This window comes from Podarcis filfolensis, assembly GCF_964270895.1.
Source record: "Podarcis filfolensis genome assembly, chromosome: 6".
Classification (NCBI taxonomy): domain Eukaryota; kingdom Metazoa; phylum Chordata; class Lepidosauria; order Squamata; family Lacertidae; genus Podarcis; species Podarcis filfolensis.
The window spans coordinates 26,176,992-26,201,034 of record NC_139609.1 but is presented as its reverse complement, the minus strand read 5'-3'; the positions used below and the strand labels follow the sequence as shown (position 1 = coordinate 26,201,034).

The window sequence follows — 24,043 nt, the reverse complement described above, 5'->3', positions numbered from 1 at the left end:
CAGAAAGTACTGAGTAATTCTATTTGGTGTGCATTTCCCTGATATAGTAACAAGATACATGGGTTGAAGGAATGGTCAGGTAATAACAATGCTACTGCCATAATGAAATCAGCCCTTTCTGGATTTTTAAACAATGAGACCATATTATTGTTTTGCATTTGTGCTACAGTGAGCTTTATCGTAGCTCACTGGGGTAGTAGATAGACTAAATGTGAGTACTAAATAATACCTTCTGGAAATGCGAAAGACTGGAAATGGGTTATTGCTGTTTGGCGCATGGTGAAGAACAGTATATCTTGGTAAATAGGTTATAAAAGATGCAGGCTCTCCTTAGTGCAGGAATGGTTTGCGGAAGAGGTCTCTCTCTCTTTCTTTCTCTCCCTCTGCTCCCCCCCCACTCCACCTCCAGAGCTGAGTCCTTCAGGAATTTCCCTGGTATTAAGATAACCCGACAACAGGTGTTCCAAATTTTGAAAAGATAATTTACACAGCATATGGGTCGCAGCACACAAAAATAATTTCTCCTCTCCTAAGCAGGCTACGAATGATGCCTCGATATAAGTCAAAAGTCTTATAACACTACTGGGAGAATAGGCCAGGTGAAAGAAGATTATTGTGTACTAGGAAAGCTATAATAAAAGCTGTCAGTTCTGTCAACCCATTCTGTCTAAGGTCTATAGAGGATTAAAAGGATATTGAACATCATGTAACAGCTGTCTCCTGTGTGGAGGTGGCCACTTCTATGGTGAACACCTATGTGATGCTTTTAAAACGGCTGTTAGCTTTGGCATGCTTCAGAACCACAACTGCTAGGTTTGGCTGCCGTAATATTGCAGGTAACAATAGGGACTTTGCCTTGGCAGCTGTTGAAAAAGAATTTACTGTGTGTATTACCTCGGGGGGAAGATGTGTTATGTACATAAGTCTGCGAAATGCATAGACATAACATTCACATCTGCAGGCATTCGGCTGAGACCCTGGCTACCTGTGTGCTGTTTCGCCAGAGTGGTACATGCTCTGGTTATCTCCCACTTTGACTACTGCAATGCTCTCTATGTGGGGCTACCTTTGAAGGTGACTCAGAAACTACAACTAATCCAGAACGCGGCTGCCAGACTTGTGACTGGGAGCAGCTGCCAGGCTCATATAACACCGGTCTTAAAGGATCTACATTGGCTCCCAGTACGCTTCTAAGCACAAGTGTTGGTGCTGACCTTTAAAGCTGTCAACAGCTTTGGCCCTGCATACCTGAAGGAGCGTCTCCACCCCCATCATTCAGCCCAGACACTGAGGTCCAGCTCCGAGGGCCTTCTGGCAGTTCCCTCACTGCTAGAAGTGAGGTTACAGGGAACCAGGCAAAGGGCCTTCTTGGTAGTTGTGCCCACCCTGTAGAATGACATCAGATGTCAAGGAGAAAAATAACTATACAACTTTTAAAAGACATCTGAAGGCAGCTCTGAATGTTTGATGTTTTATTATGCTTCTGTATTTGCTGGAAGCTGCTCAGAGTGGCTAGGGCAACCCAGTCAGATGGGTGGCATATAATAATTTTTTTATAATATAATAAATTGTTGTTGATGATGATCACAGTTTGTCTAAGGTGTACACTGGTACCTCGGGTTAAGTACTTAATTCATTCTGGAGGTCCGTTCTTAACCTGAAACTGTTCTTAAGCTGAAACACCACTTTAGCTAATGGGGCCTCCTGCCACCGCCGTACCACCGGAGCATGATTTCTGTTCTCATCCTGAAGCAAAGTTCTTAACCTGAAGCACTATTTTTGGGTTAGCGGAGTCTGTAACCTGAAGCGTATGTAACCTGAGGTACCACTGTATATTTGTTTCCTTGCTTATAGTACATTTGTATCCTGCTTTTCTTCCATCACGGAACTCGAGGTATATGGAGAATTCTCAGGAGGTTTCCTACCCAGGCACTGAGTAACCTTTCTTACCTTCAGCAAGGAACTGCTTCATGTGCCCTTCAGACCATGTCTGCTACATGTGACTGAACTACTGTGTGCGGTTAGAATAAATGGGATGGAAAACCCAGAACAGGATCTTCCACATAGTTTTGCAAGGCCAAACACTACCAAAAATGATCTCAACCAACTACTGATATTATGTTGCAAGTTGCAAGATGGTAGATTAAGTTTGTGAGTTTAGCAAACATAAATTATACACATCGTGTTTACTGTTTCTCACCATCTTGCTGTATATTTACTGGATACATGTGGTCCAAAAGTTGACTTCTTGTATCAAGACCACAGAGGTGCATGACTTGTCCACCAGCGTTAAATCTGATGCATTGTGTGCATCGGCATAACCAACTGATAAAGTGAATATTAGCATAGTGCAGAGGAGACAAGGCTAAGCCCTAACATGCTCATTTTCCATATTCTGAAAAAGTTGTTTTTCAAGGGAGATCATTCAAACAGGCAACCTCCACCTGCAGAATAAAGTAGTACAGCCCAGGAAAATATTTCCCTCTTTGATTCTGCTAAATAAGGTAAGCATGACTAGCTAAGACCACTCAGTATGACCTAGACAAGGCATAGGCAAGCTCTGCCCTCCAGATGTTTTGGGACTACAACTCCCATCATCCCTTACTAACAGGACCAGTGGTCAGGGATGATGGGAGTTGCAGTCCCAAAACATCTGGAGTGCCGAGTTTGCCTATGCCCGACCTAGACAAATTCGACCACTTTTATTTGGAATAGGGATGTGTGAGGAATTCTTTATTTGTGGATTCTGATAAGAAGACCTGTATTTAATACGGACATTGGAACTTACCTATCCAGTGGATATTTAAAGTTTTGACACAGTTCTTAGCACAAAATATAAAAAGTACAAATTAAAACATTTAACATTTTTTATGAAACAGTTAAAAGCAAGTACAGTAGATAAAAGGTAAAGGGTACCCCTGACCATTAGATCCAGTTGCAGACGACTCTGGGGTTGCGGCGCTCATCTCGCTCTATAGGCCAAGGGAGCCAGTGTTTGTCCGCTTCCGGGTCATGTGGCCAGCATGACTAAGCTGCTTCTGTGGAGTTTGGAACTGACAGGGTCAGTACTCCGGTGTGTCCTGTGTCTGAGAAGAAAAGGAGGGGGAGCAGAAGGAGGGGCTTGTCGCAGAGAAGTGACGCACAAAGTCTTTCTGTTTCCTCAGTCAGTTTCACTTCTCGGTGAGCAGCAGAAGCTGCGTGTGTGCTCCTGGAGCACGGAAGAGAATGTCTGAAGTTTCGGACGGTTTTATTGCTTTGTAAATAAACGCTTCTAGAGATAAGAACTGAGCTGTCTTTGGACTTGATTTATCCCTCATCTCACACGGACGGGACCGCTGCAGCTCTGCTCCCCTGCCGCGTCAACTTCCAGCAGAGCGACGCAGGGAAGTGTGACTGGACGCAGGGGTTTGATTTATGCAAGAGGTTATGGACGTGTCGTGTTTCCTGACAAGTGTGAGAAGGGAGGAAATAACCAGCGTCGGTTTGCTGTAAATCTCCTGCCAGGAAAGGGCAGGAGGGAGATGCCGGAGAGAGGAACCAAGAGCCAGGAGGAACGGCTGCTTCGGAGGTCCGGCTTGCTGGCAAACTTGTGAGTACGCTGAAGCCCCGGGGGGAGGAAAGAATGGCTGCTGCACAGGCACAGCAGAGCCAAGAGAGCTACCCCGGTGAGAGGCTGAATGGGGCCAACTGGGAGGCCTGGTCAAGAAGAGCAAGGGGGTGGTTTGTGGCCACAGGGCTCTGGAGTTTAGCCCAGAAGGAGCCAGCCCCACCCATGCAAGCTACTGCTCTGCTGAGTGAAAGAGAGCAGAGAGAGCTTTGCCTGCTGAAAGCAAGCGTGGACGCTTTGCTGTTGCCCCACCTGGAGGGCGTTAAATCGGCTGAGGCCGCTTGGCAGGTGCTGAGGAGCCTGTGCGAAGGCTCAGCAGGAGCCAAGGGCTGGAAGGAAGCCGAGGGCCAAGGGAGCAAGCCCCAGGCCGGAGTGGGAGCCACATCAGAGGGGGCTAGAGGATGCCCAGAGAGAGCACCAAGCCCAGAGGGGGCTGTCCCGGGAAGCTGTTTCTCTGCTTCGACACGTCTGTGTGATGGACTGTGTGCTGGAGAGCGGCTGGGAGCTGTGGAAGAGAGCGCAGGCTGCACCCCAAAAGGCTGTGGGGGGGCAGGCCAGGCAGGCCATTCCAAGAGCTCTGAGGAAGCGAAAGGCTTCGAAAGTTGTTTGTGCTTTGAGGCAACGTCCAACAGCGCTGGGAAGCATCCGCTTGAGGCCCAGGCTGCCAAGGACACTGGCCGGTGTGGAATGTCAACAAAGCAGGTTCCCAGGGCAGGTTCCCAGCAGCGACGTGGGAAAGCTGCAGGCGGGGAGAAAAACAAAGACAAAGCGTCTTATCACCTCACAGCTGCGCTAGCGTCTCTGAGAAAAGACAAGAGCCTTAGCCCGGGAGGGGCTGTCGCCATGGCAACTGATGGGAGTGCTAGCAACGCCTTGGCATCTGTGGAAAACAACCAGAGACACTCTTTATCTCTCGTCATCGATTCAGGCGCGTCGCATTGTTTAGTGACATCGTCTGGGCATTTGAGGAACTGCAAGACAGTTAAAACTGGACGTTATGTTACTTTAGCTGATGGGTCTCAAAGACCATTGACTGAAACTGGTCTTCTTTATTGCTCTTTCATAGACCATTGGATAGAAGCTTTTGTGGTACCAGAGCTTGCCCACTCTCTTCTAAGTGTGCCAGCCCTTATGGCTGCTGGTTTTGATGTTTTGTTTTCTAACAATGTGTGTTCCTTTTTCAGGAATGGGAAGAAGATCCACAGTGTTCAGAGAAGAGGCACGCTCTTTCTGATCGAGATGCCCATTGAAGATGGGGCTGGTGGGAAAATGGGGCTGGTGGAAAATGGGGCTAGTGGAGAGTCCATTGAAGATGCCCAAGGGCAGTGTGCCAATGTCCCACCACACCATGATTGCTTACACCTATGGCATCGCAGGTTTGGACACGCAGGGTGGTCATATGTGAGGAAGGCCACAGACAACACCATTGGGTGCAGGTTCAAGGCATGTGACAAATACCTAGATTGTCAAGCCTGTAAGCAATCAAAGGTTGTAACATGCTCATATCCCAGGTCTGAGAGGAAAACCAGTAAACCCTTTGAACTTGTTCATTCAGATTTGTCGGGACCCATGCCGACACCTTCGTTAGCTGGTTCTAAGTGGGTTTTGGTTCTGGTTGATGATTTTACAAAACATGCCTGGCTGTTTGCACTGAAACAGAAGTCAGAGGCAGCTGCACTGATCAGGGATTGGATCACAGCGGTAGAACTACAGTTCTCTACCAAAGTAGTGTCCTTTCAATCTGATCGGGGGGGGGAGTTTACAGGTTCTGCGCTGCAATCGTTCTTCAGGCAGAAGGGTATCAGTCATCGACTGACGGCCCCCCACTCTCCGCAACAAAATGGGGTTGCAGAGAGGAAGTTTCGCACGCTGCAGGAGTCAGCGAATGCTATGCTGGCAGACTCAGGTCTGCCACAGCGCTTTTGGGCCGAAAGTTTCCGAACGGCTTGTTTCCTGCAGAACAGAGTGTTCAATTCCAGTGTAGGGGACACACCGTACTTTCTGCTTCATCGGAAAAAGCCGAAGGTCCATTTTCTGCGCACTTTTGGATCTACAGCTTGGGTTCTGATTCCAAAGGCCATGCGCAGAAAAGGTGAGCCAAGATCCAGGAAGATGATCTTTGTGGGCTATGAGCCGGGTTCAAAGGCATGGCGCTTCGCATACCCTACTGGCAACCAGTCCAGGCTGCTTATTAGCGGCAGTGCTGAGTTTTGCGAGCAGAGTGGGTGGAAGCGGCTTCACGGAAATCCGGAAATCCTGGTAGAATCAGATGAGGAAGAGGAAGAGGGTGAGGCTGAACCTGTTGCTGATGAGCACAGTCCACAGCCACAGAGTCCAGAGCAGGGATCTCCAAGGGAGATGCTCCGTGTCTCTCCAAAAGGGAGTCCCAGGACCCCTCCGCAGGTCTCTGTCAAGTCTGAGCCAAGGAGGGAACCATCCTCACCAGCAGGACCAGCTGTTCGCCCTAAACGGCGCAGCAGGTCAGAGGGGGATGATTCTGACATAGAAGAAAGGAGGGTTGATCCAGGTGAATCAGGCGCAGTTCCAGAATTCACGCTGAGGAGGTCAGCAAGATCAACCAAAGGGAAGCCACCTGAAAGGTTTGAAGCCACGAGTGTCTGGGTTGGTGTGGCTAGATGTGAACCTGAATCCTTTGAGGATGTTCAGAAGTTGCCTCGGGAAGAAGCCAGCAAATGGCATGAGGCGATGCAAAAGGAGATGAACTCAATGGAGTCTCTAGGAGTGTTCTCACTCACACAGCTGCCGGCTAACCAGCAAGCTGTTGGCTGCAGATGGGTTTACCGTCTTAAACCCACAGAAGCAGGAGAGCCACAGTACAAAGCGAGATTAGTGGCGCGTGGATTTACGCAGAAACGCGGGATCCATTTCACAGAGGTCTATTCGCCAACTTCTAGGGCGGAGACTTTGAGAATGCTTTTGGCAATAGCAGCACAGAGAGGTTGGAAGGTGAACCATTTTGATGTAGATGTCGCCTACCTGAACTCAGATCTCCAGGAGGAGTTGTACATGCGTCCTCCTCCAGGGTTCGAAGTCAGTGAACCAGGCGTTGTGTGGCGGTTGCACAAATCCATTTATGGGTTACGCCAATCTGCCAGGAATTGGAATATGTGCCTACATGAAGCTTTAGAAAAGCTAGGTTTTAAGAGATCTCTTGCAGACAGTTGTCTTTACATTAGAGATTCAGGCTTGCAACAGCAAGTGGCACAGGTGTTTGTTGATGACATCTTGCTGATGACAAGAACAAGTGAACAGGTAGAGAAGTTTGCTAAGGAGCTTGGTAAGCGGTTCAAGCTGAAGCAACTTGGAGATGTCAAGTCCTACCTAGGCGTAGAGATCGCAAGAGCAAGTGATGGAAGCTTTTTGCTTCGCCAGAAAGGTAAGATTGAGCAGTTGCTTGAGAAGTTCAGGATGTCTGATTGTGCAGGTGCCAGATCACCCATGGAGACAGGGTACGTGAAGGAGTGTCAGCAAGTAGAACGCGTGGTGTTCGAAAACACTGAACTCTTTCAGTCAGCTCTGGGTAGTTTGTTGTATCTGTCACAGTGGAGCAGACCAGACATAGCGTTTGCTGTCAATCTGCTCAGTAGAGAGGCTTCAAGTCCTAGTGTGCAGGCCTGGAATGGTGTTAAGCGGGTGCTACGTTACCTGCAAGATACCAAAGACTTTTGCCTCAAGATGTCAGCTGAGGGTGATGTCAAGCTGACCGCCTGGGTGGATTCGGATTGGGCTAACCTTGAGGACCGCAAATCAGTGTCAGGCCTAGTGGTGAAGTTTGGGGACTCAGTGATTGGGTGGAGGTCCCGAAAGCAAAGTCTCATAGCGCTTTCTTCTACTGAAGCTGAGTTCAGTGCGCTATCAGAGGTTTGCAGAGAACTGGAGTTCTATGTGTGTTTGGTCGAGGAAATCTGTGAGGAGGATTGTCAGCCTGTTGTGGTGCATGAAGACAACCAACCATGCCTTAAATTAGCTGAGACAGGGCAATTCAAGGCAAGGACCAAACATTTAGATATACGCTTCCGAAATGTGTGTCAGAGCGTTCATGAGGGGCTAGTTGCTCTGAAATACTGTCCCTCAACAAAGAACCTCGCTGATGGTTTCACAAAACCATTAACCTTCCAGAAGCACGAGGAGTTCTGTGAGGGTCTGTGTATGGGGAAAGCTTTGATGGCTACTGTCCCCAGACGCAGGACAAGAGGGGGTGTGGAGTTTGGAACTGACAGGGTCAGTACTCCGGTGTGTCCTGTGTCTGAGAAGAAAAGGAGGGGGAGCAGAAGGAGGGGCTTGTCGCAGAGAAGTGACGCACAAAGTCTTTCTGTTTCCTCAGTCAGTTTCACTTCTCGGTGAGCAGCAGAAGCTGCGTGTGTGCTCCTGGAGCACGGAAGAGAATGTCTGAAGTTTCGGACGGTTTTATTGCTTTGTAAATAAACGCTTCTAGAGATAAGAACTGAGCTGTCTTTGGACTTGATTTATCCCTCATCTCACACGGACGGGACCGCTGCAGCTCTGCTCCCCTGCCGCGTCAACTTCCAGCAGAGCGACGCAGGGAAGTGTGACTGGACGCAGGGGTTTGATTTATGCAAGAGCTTCTGGCAAACCAGAGCAGTGCACGGAAACACCGTTTAGCTTCCCACCAGAGCAGTACCTATTTATCTACTTGCACTTGACATACTTTTGAACTGCTAGGTGGGCAGGAGCAGGGACCGAGCAACGGGAGCTCACCCCGTCACGGGGATTCAAACCACTGACCTTCTGATTGGCAAGCCCTAGACTCTGTGGGTTAGACCACAGCGCCACCCATTCAAAAGATGATTAACACCACCAGTAGCTGAAGAGAGACAAGGCATGTGTAACTTATACACGTCTGAATAGGCTTGCAAAAACAGACCTGTTTTAAATAGAAGCTGAAAACAAAACAGCAAATGTACTTGACTGAGGTCAATACACAGGGAGTTCCAACGTATAGGTGCTGGTACACTAAACACTGATTTCTTACAAGTGCGGAACAGGTATCCACATGTGTGGAACTTGTAAGATTGCCACTTCTGCATGAGTTAATACATGCAGAAGTGATGCAGGCTAGAAATAGTTTGATTCATCCATCCCTATTTTGCCATAGTACTTCTCTTCTTGCAATACAAAAATTTACCGATGGTCACTTTTTGCACAGTTAATCCAAACCTTAACATGCATATGTCAAAATATTTTTCCCCTTTTCAGTGAATTTCTTCTAAGTAAACTTGTTTAATATTCTGGTAATGCTAAAATTGCTGTGTTGTTTTTTCCATGCCTGTTCCTGACTATGGTTCCAGATTCATATTATTGCAAGCTTCTTAAAAACTCTGGTAACATTTACACACTTTCTTTAAAATAAAATAAATACTGGGGCTATGACAGTATAATGTGACTATCCAGATCTGTGAATTATACTACCTGATTATGCATGGCTGAACTGACCAACTGTTCTTCTTGTGTAAAATAATTGGATTATCCGAGGTCATGTTCATTTTCACGATCATGGTTACTGATTTACCCATTATAATGCATACACATTTAACATTGCTGTTTGGGTAATCACATTTAATTTGATTCACTTGAATCCAACTGGCAGGTTTATGAGTCCAGTCCAGATTACAGGGCATAATAATGTTCCATGTAGATATTGTATGTTTTTATCTATGCATTGTTAGGTCAAATATCTATAGCACCAAGTTTGGTAAGGTACAACTGCTTCCTGAACAACAATGTTTGATTAGTGGTTTAATTTAGCCTCTCAGAAATGTAGCTATGTATTTTATTGGTTACTGTTGATCCTACAATTCACCTATCAAAATATGAACTCTGAGTGTCAATAGAGAGAATGGTCCAGCTTTGGCCTCTCATCTGCTATATATTGGAAATTTGTCTGTCTGTCCTCTGTATATTTGGATGCCTCTTGAGATAGTATCACCAAACCTGGCACTGGGGTTCTGGGGCGGGACAGGGAGCAGAGGTCTTTGTCTAAATTTGGATCCTGAGTGCCATTTTAAATCAAGATGGTGGACTGAAATGTGGCTTTGTTATAACTTTGCCCAATTTGGTGTGATGGGTCCCAACTGCGTCAGTTTGGACACCTCTGAAGATATCATCACCACCACTTTTGGTGGCATGATGGTTCCAACCTGTGCCAATTTAGTTGTCTCTGAAGATATCATTGCCCAGTTGGGAAGGGTGGTTTCATCCTGTTTCAGTTTGGATCAATACCCAGCTCAGCATGGCAGTTAATGAGGTGGAAGAGGCAGTCTTTGTCTAAGTTTGAATTCTGAGCACCATTTCAAATCTTAGAATTCCTGGGCAAAGGTGGGTACTTTCTGCTAGTAAGAACGTAAGATGGGTCCTGCTCATTTCAAGGGTCAGTCAAGTTCAACATTCTGCTTCCTACCACCAGATACCTTTGGCAACCCCCAGGCAGAAAACAAGGGGAATTGCTATTGCTGCTTACCCACAACTGGTACCCAAACTGCCAGGCACATGCTGCAACCACCATGAGGTTCCATAAAGCCATTAGGATTAATAGCGGTTGATAGACTTAGCATTCATGAGTTTGACTTCCACTCCTTAATGAGACAATTTTGTTTAAGAGGGTTTTTATTATTATTAACCTTTGCATTTATTTATTTTTAATGCTGATGCTTTAATTATCTGTTATGCTGTCTTTTTTGGGGGGGGGGCTTTTAAATTGTTCAACTGTTTTAATAGTTTATAATAATTTCAATGGTTGGTTGGTTTTTAATCGCTGCCTTGAGCACTATTTTTTACAGAAGAAATGCAGGATATATATGCTACATTGATAATACATAAATAATCCACTTTATAAACCCATCTAAACCAGTGGCTTTCACAGCAACTTGTGACAACAATCTCGATAAATTCTTTCCCCTCCCCAGCTAGATTTTTCTTCACAAGTTGTTATGACTTGCACACACAGCTGGTCTTGAACTGGTGACCTGACGAGCGTCTGGTAGGAATTCAGTCCACACATCATAAGAATTTAAGAAGATCCTGCTGGGTCAGGCCAAAGGCCCATCTCCTCCAGTGCTCTGGTCTCACAGTGGCCAACAGTGAGACAGTGGGAAACCTGCTAGGAAGATCTGAGCTCAACCTCACTCTCTCCACTTGTGATTCCCAGTGACATGCAGTATGTCTCTGAATACCATGAATTTGTCCAATTTTCTACACCTTGTGGGTGTGACGAACTGAGGGAAGAAGTTTTTTCTTTTGCCTGTCCTGAGTCCTCCAGCATAGAATCATAGAATCATAGAATCATAGAATCATAGAATCATAGAATCATAGAATCATAGAGTTGGAAGAGACCACAAGGGCCATCGAGTCCAACCCCCTGCCAAGCAGGAAACACCATCAGAGCACTACTGACATATGGTTGTCAAGCCTCTGCTTAAAGACCTCCAAAGAATGAGACCCCACCACACTCCTTGGCAGCAAATTCCACTGTCGAACAGCTCTTACTGTCAGGAAGTTCTTCCTAATGTTTAGGTGGAATCTTCTTTCTTGTAGTTTGGATCCATTGCTCCGTGTCCGCTTCTCTGGAGCAGCAGAAAACAACCTTTCTCCCTCCTCTATGTGACATAGAGGGCCATTCGCTGGATGGCCCTGAATTCTAGCATTATGAGAGAGGGAGAAAACACTGTTATCTATCCACTTTGCCTCTTTAATGGAGGAAAGTGAAGCCACAACAGTCAAGGAGACTAGCACTAGCAGTACAGACTTCATCAGGTCATATCTCTGGCCCCTATAGAATTTTATGGGTCACAATTATCTGCTAGTGCTAGATCATTTTGCCCTCTCTCCTTGTTCTCCCTCAGCCACATTCTGTACAAGAGTTGGGGTTGGGAGCATACAAGCTAGTGTCCAAAATATGTTGAAACAAATGTTATAAAACGTGCTTCTGCTATTGAAAGCTACTGGTTGGTCAGTCTGTTCCCATCCCCATTCCTTCATTAGTGCTAACTATTTTCAGTAACCAATAATGTCATGTACCTGTTTGCAAGTGTGATTTGCGAGGGACCAAATGACTTCCATGGCACGTTAGAGGTGCTTCTAGTGATTCATGGTACCACTTATTTTGCAATGTTGAAACTCTAGATGCAGCCGAAACAAAATGACATTGTATAGGTAGGTGGGTAATTCAAGCGAATGCTCCAGAAATGTTTGAAAATAATTTGATGAATAAATTAAACGTATTCTGTTTGGAAGATTTCTACCCCACTTCCCAGCAAGTGACCCACGAAACATTTGAGACCTAAATAAAATAAAAGATAAAACGTTTTGATAATGTCCTGTTATTAGGAACATACATCGTACGAACAGTGCAAACTGTATTTTGGAAGCCGAACCTATAAAAGGAAGAATTGTGGTATTTCTTACCACATTGTAGATAATTGTATTAGGAGGAAAAGAGAAGATTACGGGGTTTTTTCTTCTTCATTCCATTGATATGTGGGTTCAGTAGAGAGAGGAGACCGGCAGAACTACATACCCTTGATAGAACTGGCTAGAATCAGTGCATTTGCTTCAGGGTTTTCTTTGACTGCTCTCTCCTCAGGAACTTTTCCCTCCAAAGGATCCCTGGCTTTGAGTCTCTAGACAGCAGGTGAAAAGGTATTCTCATTGAACATCCCTGCATTTATTCATTGTTTTTATGGCAGCGCCGTAGGTTACCTTCTTAGCAGCAGGTTCTCTCCACCTCCATCGATTTCTAGCTGTAGCGCACACAAATATTAGGATAGAAAGCGGCGATACCTCGGGGAAGATACATCTTCAGAGCCAGAAAACTGAGGATAAAACATGGGGGAGGGGGTAGCCTGCTGAAGAAAAAAGGGAGTGCTTTGACCACATGCATGTCGTATTTGCAAAGGGCAGATGAACAGATGACAGATAAATGCAAAGGAAGTTCAAGGCAGTGAATGGGTGGCCAACATGTCCTACATTACAGCGGGAAGTTCTCCGTTCAAAGCTAGCTTTGTTCCAAGGCCAGTTCTAAAGATTATGAAGCATAAGAAGACAGAGTGGATGCCTTGAAGGGGCAGGCACACTGACCACTTGGTCCCCATCTCCCACACTGTGGACAGCTGCCTTGTATTTCTGTTTAAATTACAGTTATCACTTCTAAATGGGTTCCTGTGCCTGTTGATTAGCATATGCAAAGTTTATGCAAATCTGACTAGCCTTTGTCCTCCTTTTCGGTGATACATTTCCTCTTTTGGGGCTGGTGTATATGTGACCAACCTTCTGCTCCTTGAAAGTGTGGCTTTCCAGGAGTCTTGGATAGGATATCTGGGTGTTGAGAAAGAAAGCAAAATACCTGAGCTCTCTGTGCAGATAGCCTTTCTACTAACGTTGCCCTCGCTGAACCTCTTATTCCCTGGTCTTTGCTGTTTTTTTAATCACACTTGCTGTGTTGAAGGGCCAGTTATCAACAAGGGAAAACGTGTATCAGGAGACTGCTTTAGATATCACAACTAAAAGAAGTAATAACGTTTGGGGACAGTTTGAGAATATAAGATGCTTTAGACAAGTATGCCTCAATGTCGTTCTTGTGTCAATATGGCTTATTGCAAGTTTGCCAGTGTTTCTGGTTTTAGAAATCTTCCAATTTAGGTGAATGAAATGGCTGCTGAAGCCAGAAATCACATTTGACAATGATCTGGAGCCCACTATTTTCCTGTAGGCTATGGGACAGCAGTATCTTCTCAAGTGAGCTTCTGGTCTCCCCTATCCAGCTGGTCTCCTGTAGCCAATAACTGACTTGTGGGTCGTTTCCATGGCTTGTTCCGTGGACAATATACTTTCACTGGAAATAAAATGCCAATGAATAATTTAAAAAATAAATTAATTAAATGGCAGTTCTCAGAATGCTTGAGGCAGTTAACAAAGCAATCACAAGTAAGCCCTCAAAATCCCAATACTAAAAACATCTTCACAATAAAAAAGAAAAGCTGAGAAGTTGCTGCACTTGGAAAAGCTGACTTGAATACAGGTGCTGTACATTTCTTCCTCAAGGCCAGCAAAGAACAACCCAACTGTACCACATCCAATAAATAAATAAATCATACTATGGTCTTGGGACAAACAAAGAAAATACAGGAAAATATTCTCAGTGCATTGCCATGTTTCCTGGTGTAACTTCATGTTGTTCAAAAAGTATAAAGGGAGCTGAGAGTTACATGGTCACTGTTTCTCCTTAATGCTTCTGTCCCTTTGGATTCCACTTCCTACCAATGAACAGTTTTGTGCAGTTGAAAATATGTTGGACTTACTATTAAATCCCCAAGAAGTTCATATTTGCCCCTTATTGCCGGCCTTGCTTCTTAACACTAGTGGCATTTCATGGCATGTAGAAAGTTTGCACATGCAGATCTGTTTCCTAATAGACAAGGACAAAAACACTGTGTTTCATTGATGAAATAGTATTGGTGGGGATATATTTTGTGATCATGTATATGAAAAAGAGGCTACATAATTCTGGCTATTTGAGATACTATAGGTAATATAATAATAATTTATTATTTATACCCCGCCCATCTGGCTGGTCTTCCCCAGCCACTCTGGGCGGCCTTCAACAAAACACTAAAATACAACAACCTATTAAACATTAAAAGCTTCCCTAAACAGGGCTGCCTTCTAAAAGTTTGGTAGTTGTTATTCTCTTTAACATCTGGTGGTAGGGCGTTCCACAGGACGGGCGCCACTACCAAGAAGGCCCTCTGCCTGGTTCCCTGTAACTTCGCTGCTGGACCTCAGTGTCCAGGCAGAACAATGGAGGTGGAGACGCTCCTTCAGGTATACTGGACCGAGGCCATTTAGGGCTTTAAAGATCAGCACCAACACTTTGAACTGTGCTCAGAAACATACTGGGAACCAGTGTAGGTCTTTCAGGACCGGTGTTATATGGTCTCGGCAGCCACTCCCAGTCACCCGTCTAGCTGCCGCATTCTGGATTAGTTGTAGTTCAAAGGTAGCCCCACATAGAGCGCACTGCAGTAGTCCAAGCGAGAGATAACTAGAGCATGCACCACTCTGGTAAGACAGTCTCACCAGAATGTCAGGTAGCATCTGACATTCTCCCGAAGAATGAACTGGAGGCTGGATGCTTGAAGATATTTTCTTCTTCCTTTTGGGCGCGTGTTGTGTGTTCATGTGTGTGTATGAATACTATCACAGGCTGCCTTTTTCCTGCTTTCCTGCTATCTGTCATAGTTGCACGGAAGGTTGTGAGTAAAAGGAAACTGATTTTCAGAAGCTACAGGCCATCCAAAAAAGAAAATTTCAATGTGGTGCGAATGGGAATATTTCCCCCTCCTTCTACCACATTTATTCACATTCTTAGACAGGTATATAGGAAAGCCTTAGGTGGGTACATGCTTTGCATGCACTTTTAGCTCCTTGGCACCTCCAGTTTAAAGGAATCGGGTAGCAGGTGAAGGGAAACAATTCTGCCAGAGACCCTGGGGAGGCACTGCCAGTCAGAGCAGGTTATACTGGTCTAGACGGACAATCTGATCACGGTCAGGCAGATCCCTAGTTCTCTGACTGCCAGTGCAAAGGCCGTTATGCTAGCATAAGGGTGTGAAGGGTGTGAAGGATGCTTGCACAATATGAAATCCAGTGCAACATTTGCACTAGCAGAAGCCTGTTTTGCAACAGGTTGTGCAACGTATGCACCTGGAAGTTTCAGGGCCACTGCAATCTGTGTGCCGGCAGCCATGAGAACCATGCTGCATTCCTTCTCTTGCACAGTCTAGCCCAAGCCCATTCCACTAGCACAACTAATACATTGCTAAGGGACTTTAACTTAGTATTACATAAAATTCCTTCCCAACATTCTTGTCAATGTCAAGGGTGTCATATAGGGAATTTGGGCAATAAGTGTCAGGACACAAGTTTATTTTGCCTTGTGTTTGCTCTACCCCTTTCCAAAAGTAGTATTGTCTCATACTTACTTTGCTTCTGTTGCAAGAAAAGACCATTTGTTTGGCTATGTGGGTGCGGGTTTACAAGCCCATGTGTGCTCTTATTGTGAAATGTTATTCATTACAAATTACTGGTCTAAATTGCTATATAGAGAGCCATGTGGATGCACAGTAAGTGTAGTCATCACACATGGTTTTGGCTAGTAGCATCGCCTTCTACAACCCACTACTGATTGAAGGAAGCAGACAAAAAGTGATGTGGGGGACCACTCTGACCTTCTTGCTGTCTTCTCCCAGGGTCAGAGCCCACAAATGGGCAAAAATGGCAGCTTCTGAAACAGCTTGTAAGGCAGGGGCTGGTGACTTCATTGGGCAGAAGAGCTGGGATCTCTCTTTCTGTGTGTGTCTCTCTCTGTGTGAAGCGACTTTGAAGCATTTTGCTAGTCCGATCAAAACTCTTTTGACACCTGAAATTCACTTGAAATTCCTCAGATATCTCACTTAGAGAGATGAGTTCAAATTGATGCTAAATTTTGCCTCTAGTTGAATGATGTGCCCTCTCCAGCTGAGATGCCCCCAGCCTTTTCCATGGCAGCCACAGAGAAGGTATCTAGAGAATGTGCAAAGGTGAGAGAAGAGAAGGCCAGGTAGCGGTAGGCAAGCTGAGGGGTAAAGCAAGCAAACCCTGACATCTTGCTTGAAGCACACCTTGAGGCCCTACCTGTTTCCCCTTTCAAAAGAGCACTAAGCATTAAGCATATATATAGTGGGAGTGGGGTATCTTTACTCAAAACAAGTTTTGTGAAAATAGGTAGGTGTGTTACTTCTGGTTTCCCCAGCCATCTTAATCCTTAAATATACAGTGGTACCTCGGGTTAAGTACTTAATTTGTTCCGGAGATTCGTTCTTAACCTGAAACTGTTCTTAACCTGAAGCACCACTTTAGCTAATGGGGCCTGCTGCTGCTGCTGCGCCGTCGGAGCACGATTTCTGTTCTTATCCTGAAGCAAAGTTCTTAACCCGAGGTACTATTTCTGGGTTAGCGGAATCTGTAACCTGAGGCGTATGTAACCCGAGGTACCACTGTAGTTTTATAAAGTTAGCAAACAAAGATGGAGGGGGCTGGTAGAAAGGGGTATCTGATGCAATGTTATCTGTGGCTGCTATTACTTGCAGAGTAATAGAAGCAGAAGATGGATCTCCCATTCCCTTTGGTGCCCTCCTACGTGATCAGAACTGATATCACTGAGCATTGATCTGCAGAATGTATGTGGAACTGGAGCAAATACATGTGCAGATCTTAGAGGCAGATCTCTCCCTCTCCCAGTAGCCATTTGTAACTAGGGGTGAGAGGAGCAGAGGTTTCAAGTGGAAACCTCTTTCTGCACACATTTTTTGCTTTTAGAAATTACCCCGTTCATGCCTGTTCATCACCAGGTGCATACAGGAGTGGGGAATCCATTTTCCTGGTTATAATGCTAGCACTTTGGTCCCAGTTTCTAACATTCTGGTTACGGTGCATTGCCAGCTGCATTATGCAACTGTGGCTTGTTGAGTGATCGACTGCCATACTCCTGCAACTTTCATTCACACTGGTGAGCGTGGTGTGAAACAACAGCGGACGTTGTTGGACATGTTGTCCTCCGCCCCCTTTTATGTGCATGTACATGTCTTTTTCTCCATGATTCACCCATGAAAATGCTGAGAAAGATCTCTGTGTTGGAATATGGATGCCCCAGTTCTGTCATGTGGGCAGCAGTGGTGTGAACTATGAACTACGAGGGAAGCGGGTGGCGCTGTGGTCTAAACGACTGAGCCTCTTGGGCTTGCCGATGGTAAGATTATAAGGTCGGGAGTTTGAGTCCACATGCCTGGGGAAGCTCCCATTGCTTTGTCCCAGCTCCTGCCATCCTAGCAGTTCGAAAGTACACCAGTGTGAGTAGATAAATTGGTACCGCTGCAGCGGGAAAGTAGACAGTGTTTCTATGCACTCTGGCTTCTGTCACGGTGTTGCGTTGTGCCAGAAGTGGTTTAGTCATGCTGGCCACATCACCTGGAAAAGCTGTCTGCAGACAGATGTTGGATCCCTTGGCCTGAAAGCAGAGATGAGCACCACACCCCATAGTCAAATTTGACTGGACTTAACTGTCCAGGGGGGACGCGGGGGACGCTGTGGGTTATACCACTGAGCCTAGGGCTTGCCGATCAGAAGGTCGGCCGTTCGAATCCCCGCGACGGGGTGAGCTCCCGTTGCTCGGTCCCTGCTCTTGCTCACCTAGCAGTTTGAAAGCACTTCAAAGTGCAAGTAGATAAATAGGTACGGCTCTGGCGGGAAGGTAAACGGCGTTTCCGTGTGCTGCTCTGGCTCGCCAGAAGCGGCCTAGTCATGCTGGCCACATGACCTGGAAGCTGTACACCGGCTCCCTCGGCCAATAAAGCGAGATGAGCGCTGCAACCCCAGAGTCATCCGCGACTGGGCCTAATGGTCAGGGGTCCCTTTACCTTTAACTGTCTGGGGGTCCTTTACCTTTACCAAACTATGAAACCTATGGCAAAATTATGGCAGTAAACTCCTGTGATTTTTCAGGTTAATGGGATTTCCCCCCTGGAATTTTAACATGGAAATGACTGCTAAGCTTCCACTAGATTGTACTACTTTTCCAGAGTGCTTTCAAGATGTTGTGCAAAATTGTATAAAATGCAAAAAATAAAAATAAAATAAAAAAGCCAGATAGGGAACTGTCTGGAAAAAGGAACAAAGTGCTGTCTGAATGCAGCTATTGTCTCATTTAGAAGGCTAAAACTAGGGTTCAGCACCCCTGTTACTTTCTCATAGAACAGAGCTAAACAGAACATTGTTGCTAGTAATTCATCTATTACGGAAGAGAGGCCACAGGACTATTTTTATTGGAAGAAGCTCAGCATTTTTCATCACTCTGCCTCTCTGAAGTAAATTATTGTTCCATCCAAAGATTGCTTACACATGCCTGATGCATGATGTTGACATAGCTGTGTTCTTACAAAGCTGCAGGTAGTTTTTCCCTACTCCTCCAGTAAGATAAAAGTATATTTTCAATTTTATCATTATTTAAATTAACTAAAAAGTATAAGGGCAGGCCCTGCCATTAGGCAGATTGTAGCTGCTGATCTTTGGACTCCAAAGTGATAGTTATTTTATGTATTCTTTTTGAATTGTTACTACTATTGTTGTTGTTGTTGTTGTTTAGTTGTTTAGTCGTGTCCGACTCTTTGTGACCCCATGGACCAGACAGGCACTCCTGTCTTCCACCGCCTCCCACAGTTTGGTCAAACTCATGTTCGTAGCTTCGAGAACACTATCCAACCATCTCGTCCTCTGTCGTCCCCTTCTCCTTGTGCCCTCCATCTTTCCCAACATCAGGGTCTTTTCCAGAGAGTCTTCTCTTCTCGTGATGTGACCAAAGTATTGGAGCCTCAGCTTCAGGATCTGTCCTTCCAGTGAGCACTCAGGGCTGATTTCCTTAAGAATGGATAGGTTTGATCTTCTTGAAATCCATGGGACTCTCAAGAGTCTCCTCCAGCACTATAATTCAAAGGCATCAATTCTTCAGCGATCAGCCTTCTTTATGGTCCAGCTCTCACTTCCATACATCACTACTGGGAAAACCATAGCTTTAACTATAACGACATTTGTTGGCAAGGTGATGTCTCTGCTTTTTAATAGGTACGGTGAAAGGAGAAGAGCTTGTCTGTATTTTTTCTGGCTGTCTTTGTGTACTGTGTGTTTTTTACTTTGGGTAGGAACAGCATCTCCACCCTGATTAATGGCTTCTTATTTGCTCTAAAAATGTTATTTAGTTCAAGTGCATAACTATGTAGAAGGGGACCTCTTACAAAGAAAGTGAAGAGTGACGTGTGCACACATACGCGCGCGCGCACACACACACACACGTGTGCATGTGGCAACTTGCACTGAATTGTGGTTTACAGTAATTGTGTCTTCCCCTTAAGTATGGAGCCATGTTTGCAATTTCTCACAGTATCTATCATTTAAAGCCATTTAGGTAATAACATTCAGGCATGCCTTTCTACTGTCTTGTTTTATGCCATTTGTCTGGTTCTTCGGAATGTGGTACCTTTTTCTGTTTTGGTACAGTAAATGCACTCTGTAATATCTATTATGGCATGGTCAAAGGATAATTTATTGTCAAATAGAAAAAAATAGGTCAACCCTAATGTCACTTGATGATCAAACCCCCCCAAGTTTAATAAAACATCTCACCAGCATGCATCCTGCACAGCGGTTGATATTTTATTACAACTGCAGTACCTGGGCTATAGCAGTGGTGTAATTACTGAGCTGTCAGAGTGATAAGTGGGATTAATGGCAGCCTGATGCACTTTAGTCTGCAGAGTGCTCTGAGAATTGGAAGATGGTGTTGTTATAAGCGTCTGTCTATACTGGCATATTCACAGCACTCTCTCCCACTTTCCCAACCCAGTGCCACAAATTCAGGCTCACATTGCTCTGTCTCATTAGCATCTGACATTTTCAACAGCTGTTACTTGTGAGACAGTTACTGTTATTGTTATTATCACTCCAGTAATAATAATGCAAATAAATATATATTATTGACGGAAGATGCATAACGATGCTACGCAATCATCTATTGCTAAGATGGCTTCCTAGGCAGTTCTTTCCATTTCTTTGCAGGTTTAAAGTTAGACGGGTGAGACTCATTACCAGTTGTGGTGTTTGTGTAGCACCATTGCCCAAGGTGTCATATTTAAAACAGGTTATAGTTTATTTAAAATCTGCTTTCCTAGAAGATCTTCAAAACAAGAGCCCACACAATTAATATTTTCTCATACGTAGCGTCTCTAAAATTGAATTTTTGTGTATTTTATTTAAAGCTTAGACCTACATCTAAGCCTTTCCTTCCTTTGATCACTGTGGTTGCTCTAGACTTGCTGAAATGTGCTCTGAAGCGGTCTCTTTTTACTGTTGGTCTAACATTGTCAAATAAAACTAAACCAAACCACCTTGTATGGACTAAACACTCTTCCTCCCACATGTGGCCCAAACTTACTATCTCATACCAACCACAGGTTTATTGTTTCAACATAATACAATATTCTGCTTGCCAGAAATTGCAGGGCTCACCATAAGTGTGAGGCATTGAAATGGGATGATGCTCTGTAGAAACAGCAATAATCCTTAAGGTTTTATATAATGCATGTCAAGTACTCAGAGTGCTTTACCTACATTAGTGCTACAATTCTTGTAACAGGCAAGGTAGGGCGGTATTACTGCTCCTGTTTTGCTATCCAGAATAATGTGGTTTCTTCCAATTTAAGATATAATTTGGCTTTGGATTAAGCATGCAGGATCTTATAGGGCCCTGTCCGTGGCCTTCCTGGAGTTTGGTGAAATGTTTCTAGAATGATGAAGCTGGCATAAAGGAATCGTTGCCTGTGGTGTACATACTCATGCTATGATCATTTCTGCATTCAGGTGTTATAGTTTTTCTCAAACCTGTTTGGCTGAGAGTCAACAGTGGGCAGAAGAAAGCAATATGTCAACTGCAAACTAGCTGTGATGCCTCTCTCAAAGTTTGGCCCTGGAGCTGAACATGCCTGAAAACTATCTCCAGTCTTTGGCTTGTAACCAACGTAGCGCTGAGTAACTGTTCCATAAGCACAAGAATTTCCACTTGCACAGTGGGACCTTATCTCCTCCACACACATCCCATGTGCCCCCTAAATCTGTTCTAGGAGTTCCACCAACTCTCTGGGGAAGATTTGGGGAGTGTCTAGGACATGCATGGGGAAGGGAAAAGGGGGCAATCCCCTTTGAGCTGATGGGGCAATGGAGTTACATCCTTTTCGCTTTCCTATTTCCCTTTGACACCACTTGCTTGCGGTTCTTGTGCTTAATTGCTCTCATGAATTACAGTGGTACCTCGGGTTAAGAACTTAATTCGTTCTGGAGGTCTGTTCTTAACCTGAAACTGTTCTTAACCTGAAGCACCACTTTAGCTAATGGGGCCTCCTGCTGCCGCTGTGCCGCCACTGCACGATTTCTGTTCTCATCCTGAAGCAAAGTTCTTAACCCGATTTCTATAACCTGAAGCGTATGTAACTCGAAGCGTATGTAACCCAAGGTACCACTGTAGTCCACACACACTAAGTACTTTACCTAGTACAGGGGTCAGTAAACTTTTTCAGCAGGTGGCTGGTCCACTGTCCCTCAGACCTTGTGGGGGGCCGGACTATATTTTTTTGGGGGAAAGGATGAACAAATTCCTATGCCCGACAAATAACCCAGAGATGCATTTTAAATAAAAGCACACATTGTACTCATGTAAAAAGATGCTGATTTCCGGACCATCTGTGGACCGGATTTAGAAGGCGATTGGGCTGGATCTGGCCCCCGGGCCTTAGTTTGCCTACCCATGACCTAGTTGGATTTTGCTAAATCAAGTGCACAAACCCACTCCCCTCGCTTCCTTCAGCCTGGTTGTGAGGAGATCAGAGGCATCTGCTTCCATTTTGAACTCACTTTGTTTATAGTTTCATTCAAACCAGAACTCTGCTTGGTTTGGAATCTGGTTTATCTCAATAGGCCACAATGTTGAAGCTGACTTGTTTGAACAAACCACAGTTAAAATTAACCACAGTCCTGGCTTAGACACAATGGTAAACCATGGTTAGCTGAAAATGGAAGGAAGTGCTTCTTATGGCCATACCAGTGAAGGAAATGAAGAAGTGCATGGACCCAAGGCTCAGTCACGTAGTTCAGTGTTATGGCTGACCCCGGCCTAAATGATCTGATTTTAGTCACTCCTTCAGCTTTTTAAACCTTTGTCGGTCATTGATTCATCCTGTTGGATGTAGGATAATAAATACATGAATATTTGTGAAAACCTGCTCAGTAGGAAATCTAGAATTTAATTCATTATTCAGCATATTCTTTTAGCACTGAGCACTGAGCATTACATTTGCCTATAACCACAGAAGGAACATCAGAAGACTGTGAAGGGAGGTGGAGAGAGGATGTAATAGCTACTGATTCAGGGAACAGCTCCTGTTCCTTTTGCCCTTAGAAATAAAAGCTCTGGAGAAGAAGACTATGTTGTCGCACAATTCTAAGCACGACACACTTACTCGCAAAAGAGTTGTCTTTTATGAGTGTCTTCCTTCTGACTTTGTTGGCCTGAGTGATCTGCTGGTGGTTGCCTTGGTTTGCCTGTCTGTGGCATGGGAATAATGGCACTTCTCCCAGGAACATTTTTTAGTTGTTGCCCAAACGGTGAAGCGTTATTAATTTTTAGATTGATTAGCTTCTGTCAGGTACAAGGGGGGGGGGAATGTATGCTGTTGGCAGCGTTCTGTGCTGTAAGTCGCTTTAACTCATTTACTTTCTTCCCCAGGTGCTTAAAGTGTGCAGATGCCCCCTGTCAGAAGAGCTGCCCAACTAATCTAGACATCAAGTCATTTATCACAAGTATTGCAAACAAGGTAAGAAGAAGAAAAAGGAGGAAGAGGCTGGTTCACCAAGAAAATGAAAGCCAAAACCTGCCGTCGCTGCATTTTTTTTTTTTTGTATGATTGAATTACAGCCCTTATCTTTGTATGTAGCTTAATGAAATAATGTTTAGAAGCAGCTATTATAAAATTTAGCAGTCTTTTCTTAATTGCATAATTATTCTTGCTACTTTCCTGTGGAGATATTGTGCAATAAGTGTATAGCCAGTGTATGTGTTCAGTCTGCCTTTTCAAGTAATTATATATCTTTTTCTTTGCATAAAACTGTTGGCTTTGGATGGACCTTCTTAATTGATACTATTAATTAGTTTTTTTATAAAAAACAACAAATAAGCGGTTTGTGGCGTAAGATTCACTACAGAAGTTTACTAGCCTTCTTCAGCTTTATTTTATTTTATTTCTCTTAAGAAGATAATGTCTTGTCCTCAGAGAGCTCCGCTAATGTAAAATAAGCTAAATGGTTTGTGGAACCCACGCCAGAATGATGTGCTGGAGGAGGAGAGCCGAGATTTTTTTCTAGTTTTGTTTTTAGTTGACTTGAGAGAGATTTTTTTTTTTTTTTAAAGCACCTTGGACTAAACCTTGAAGTGCAGGGGCTTTTATGAGGACAGTGGCAGTGTAGTTTTTTTGTTTTTGTTTTGTTCCAAAAGATTCCTTCAACTAAAACTTTTTTTTCTTGTTTAATGGCAAAACCTAGTTATGTGAGTGCTAATAAGTAGCACCTACTTCAGTTAATAGGATGGAATGGAACTAACAAAAGAAAACGTTGAAAGGCACTCAGTTTCAGCCTTGACTGTGGGGCGGGTGTGTGTGTGTGTGTGTGTGTGTTGCAAATAAAAAACCAAACCTTCTGAACCTCTTCAGGCAAATACTTTCTGCTTTCGAATTTTGCGGTGGGTCTGACTGGAACTGAGTATTGGAT

General features: G+C 44.6%; 1 protein-coding gene across 6 annotated transcripts in view; it reads left to right on the top strand.

Moving 5' to 3' along the window:
- Nucleotides 1-24,043, top strand: part of DPYD (dihydropyrimidine dehydrogenase) — a 512,239-nt gene that overhangs the window by 116,674 nt on the left and 371,522 nt on the right. For all 6 annotated transcript variants that reach the window (XM_083620602.1, XM_083620600.1, XM_083620601.1 and 3 more), the window contains exon 4: nucleotides 23,007-23,094. In XM_083620602.1, the coding sequence (XP_083476728.1) occupies nucleotides 23,007-23,094 (88 nt within the window). The remainder of the gene's footprint in view (nucleotides 1-23,006; nucleotides 23,095-24,043) is intronic.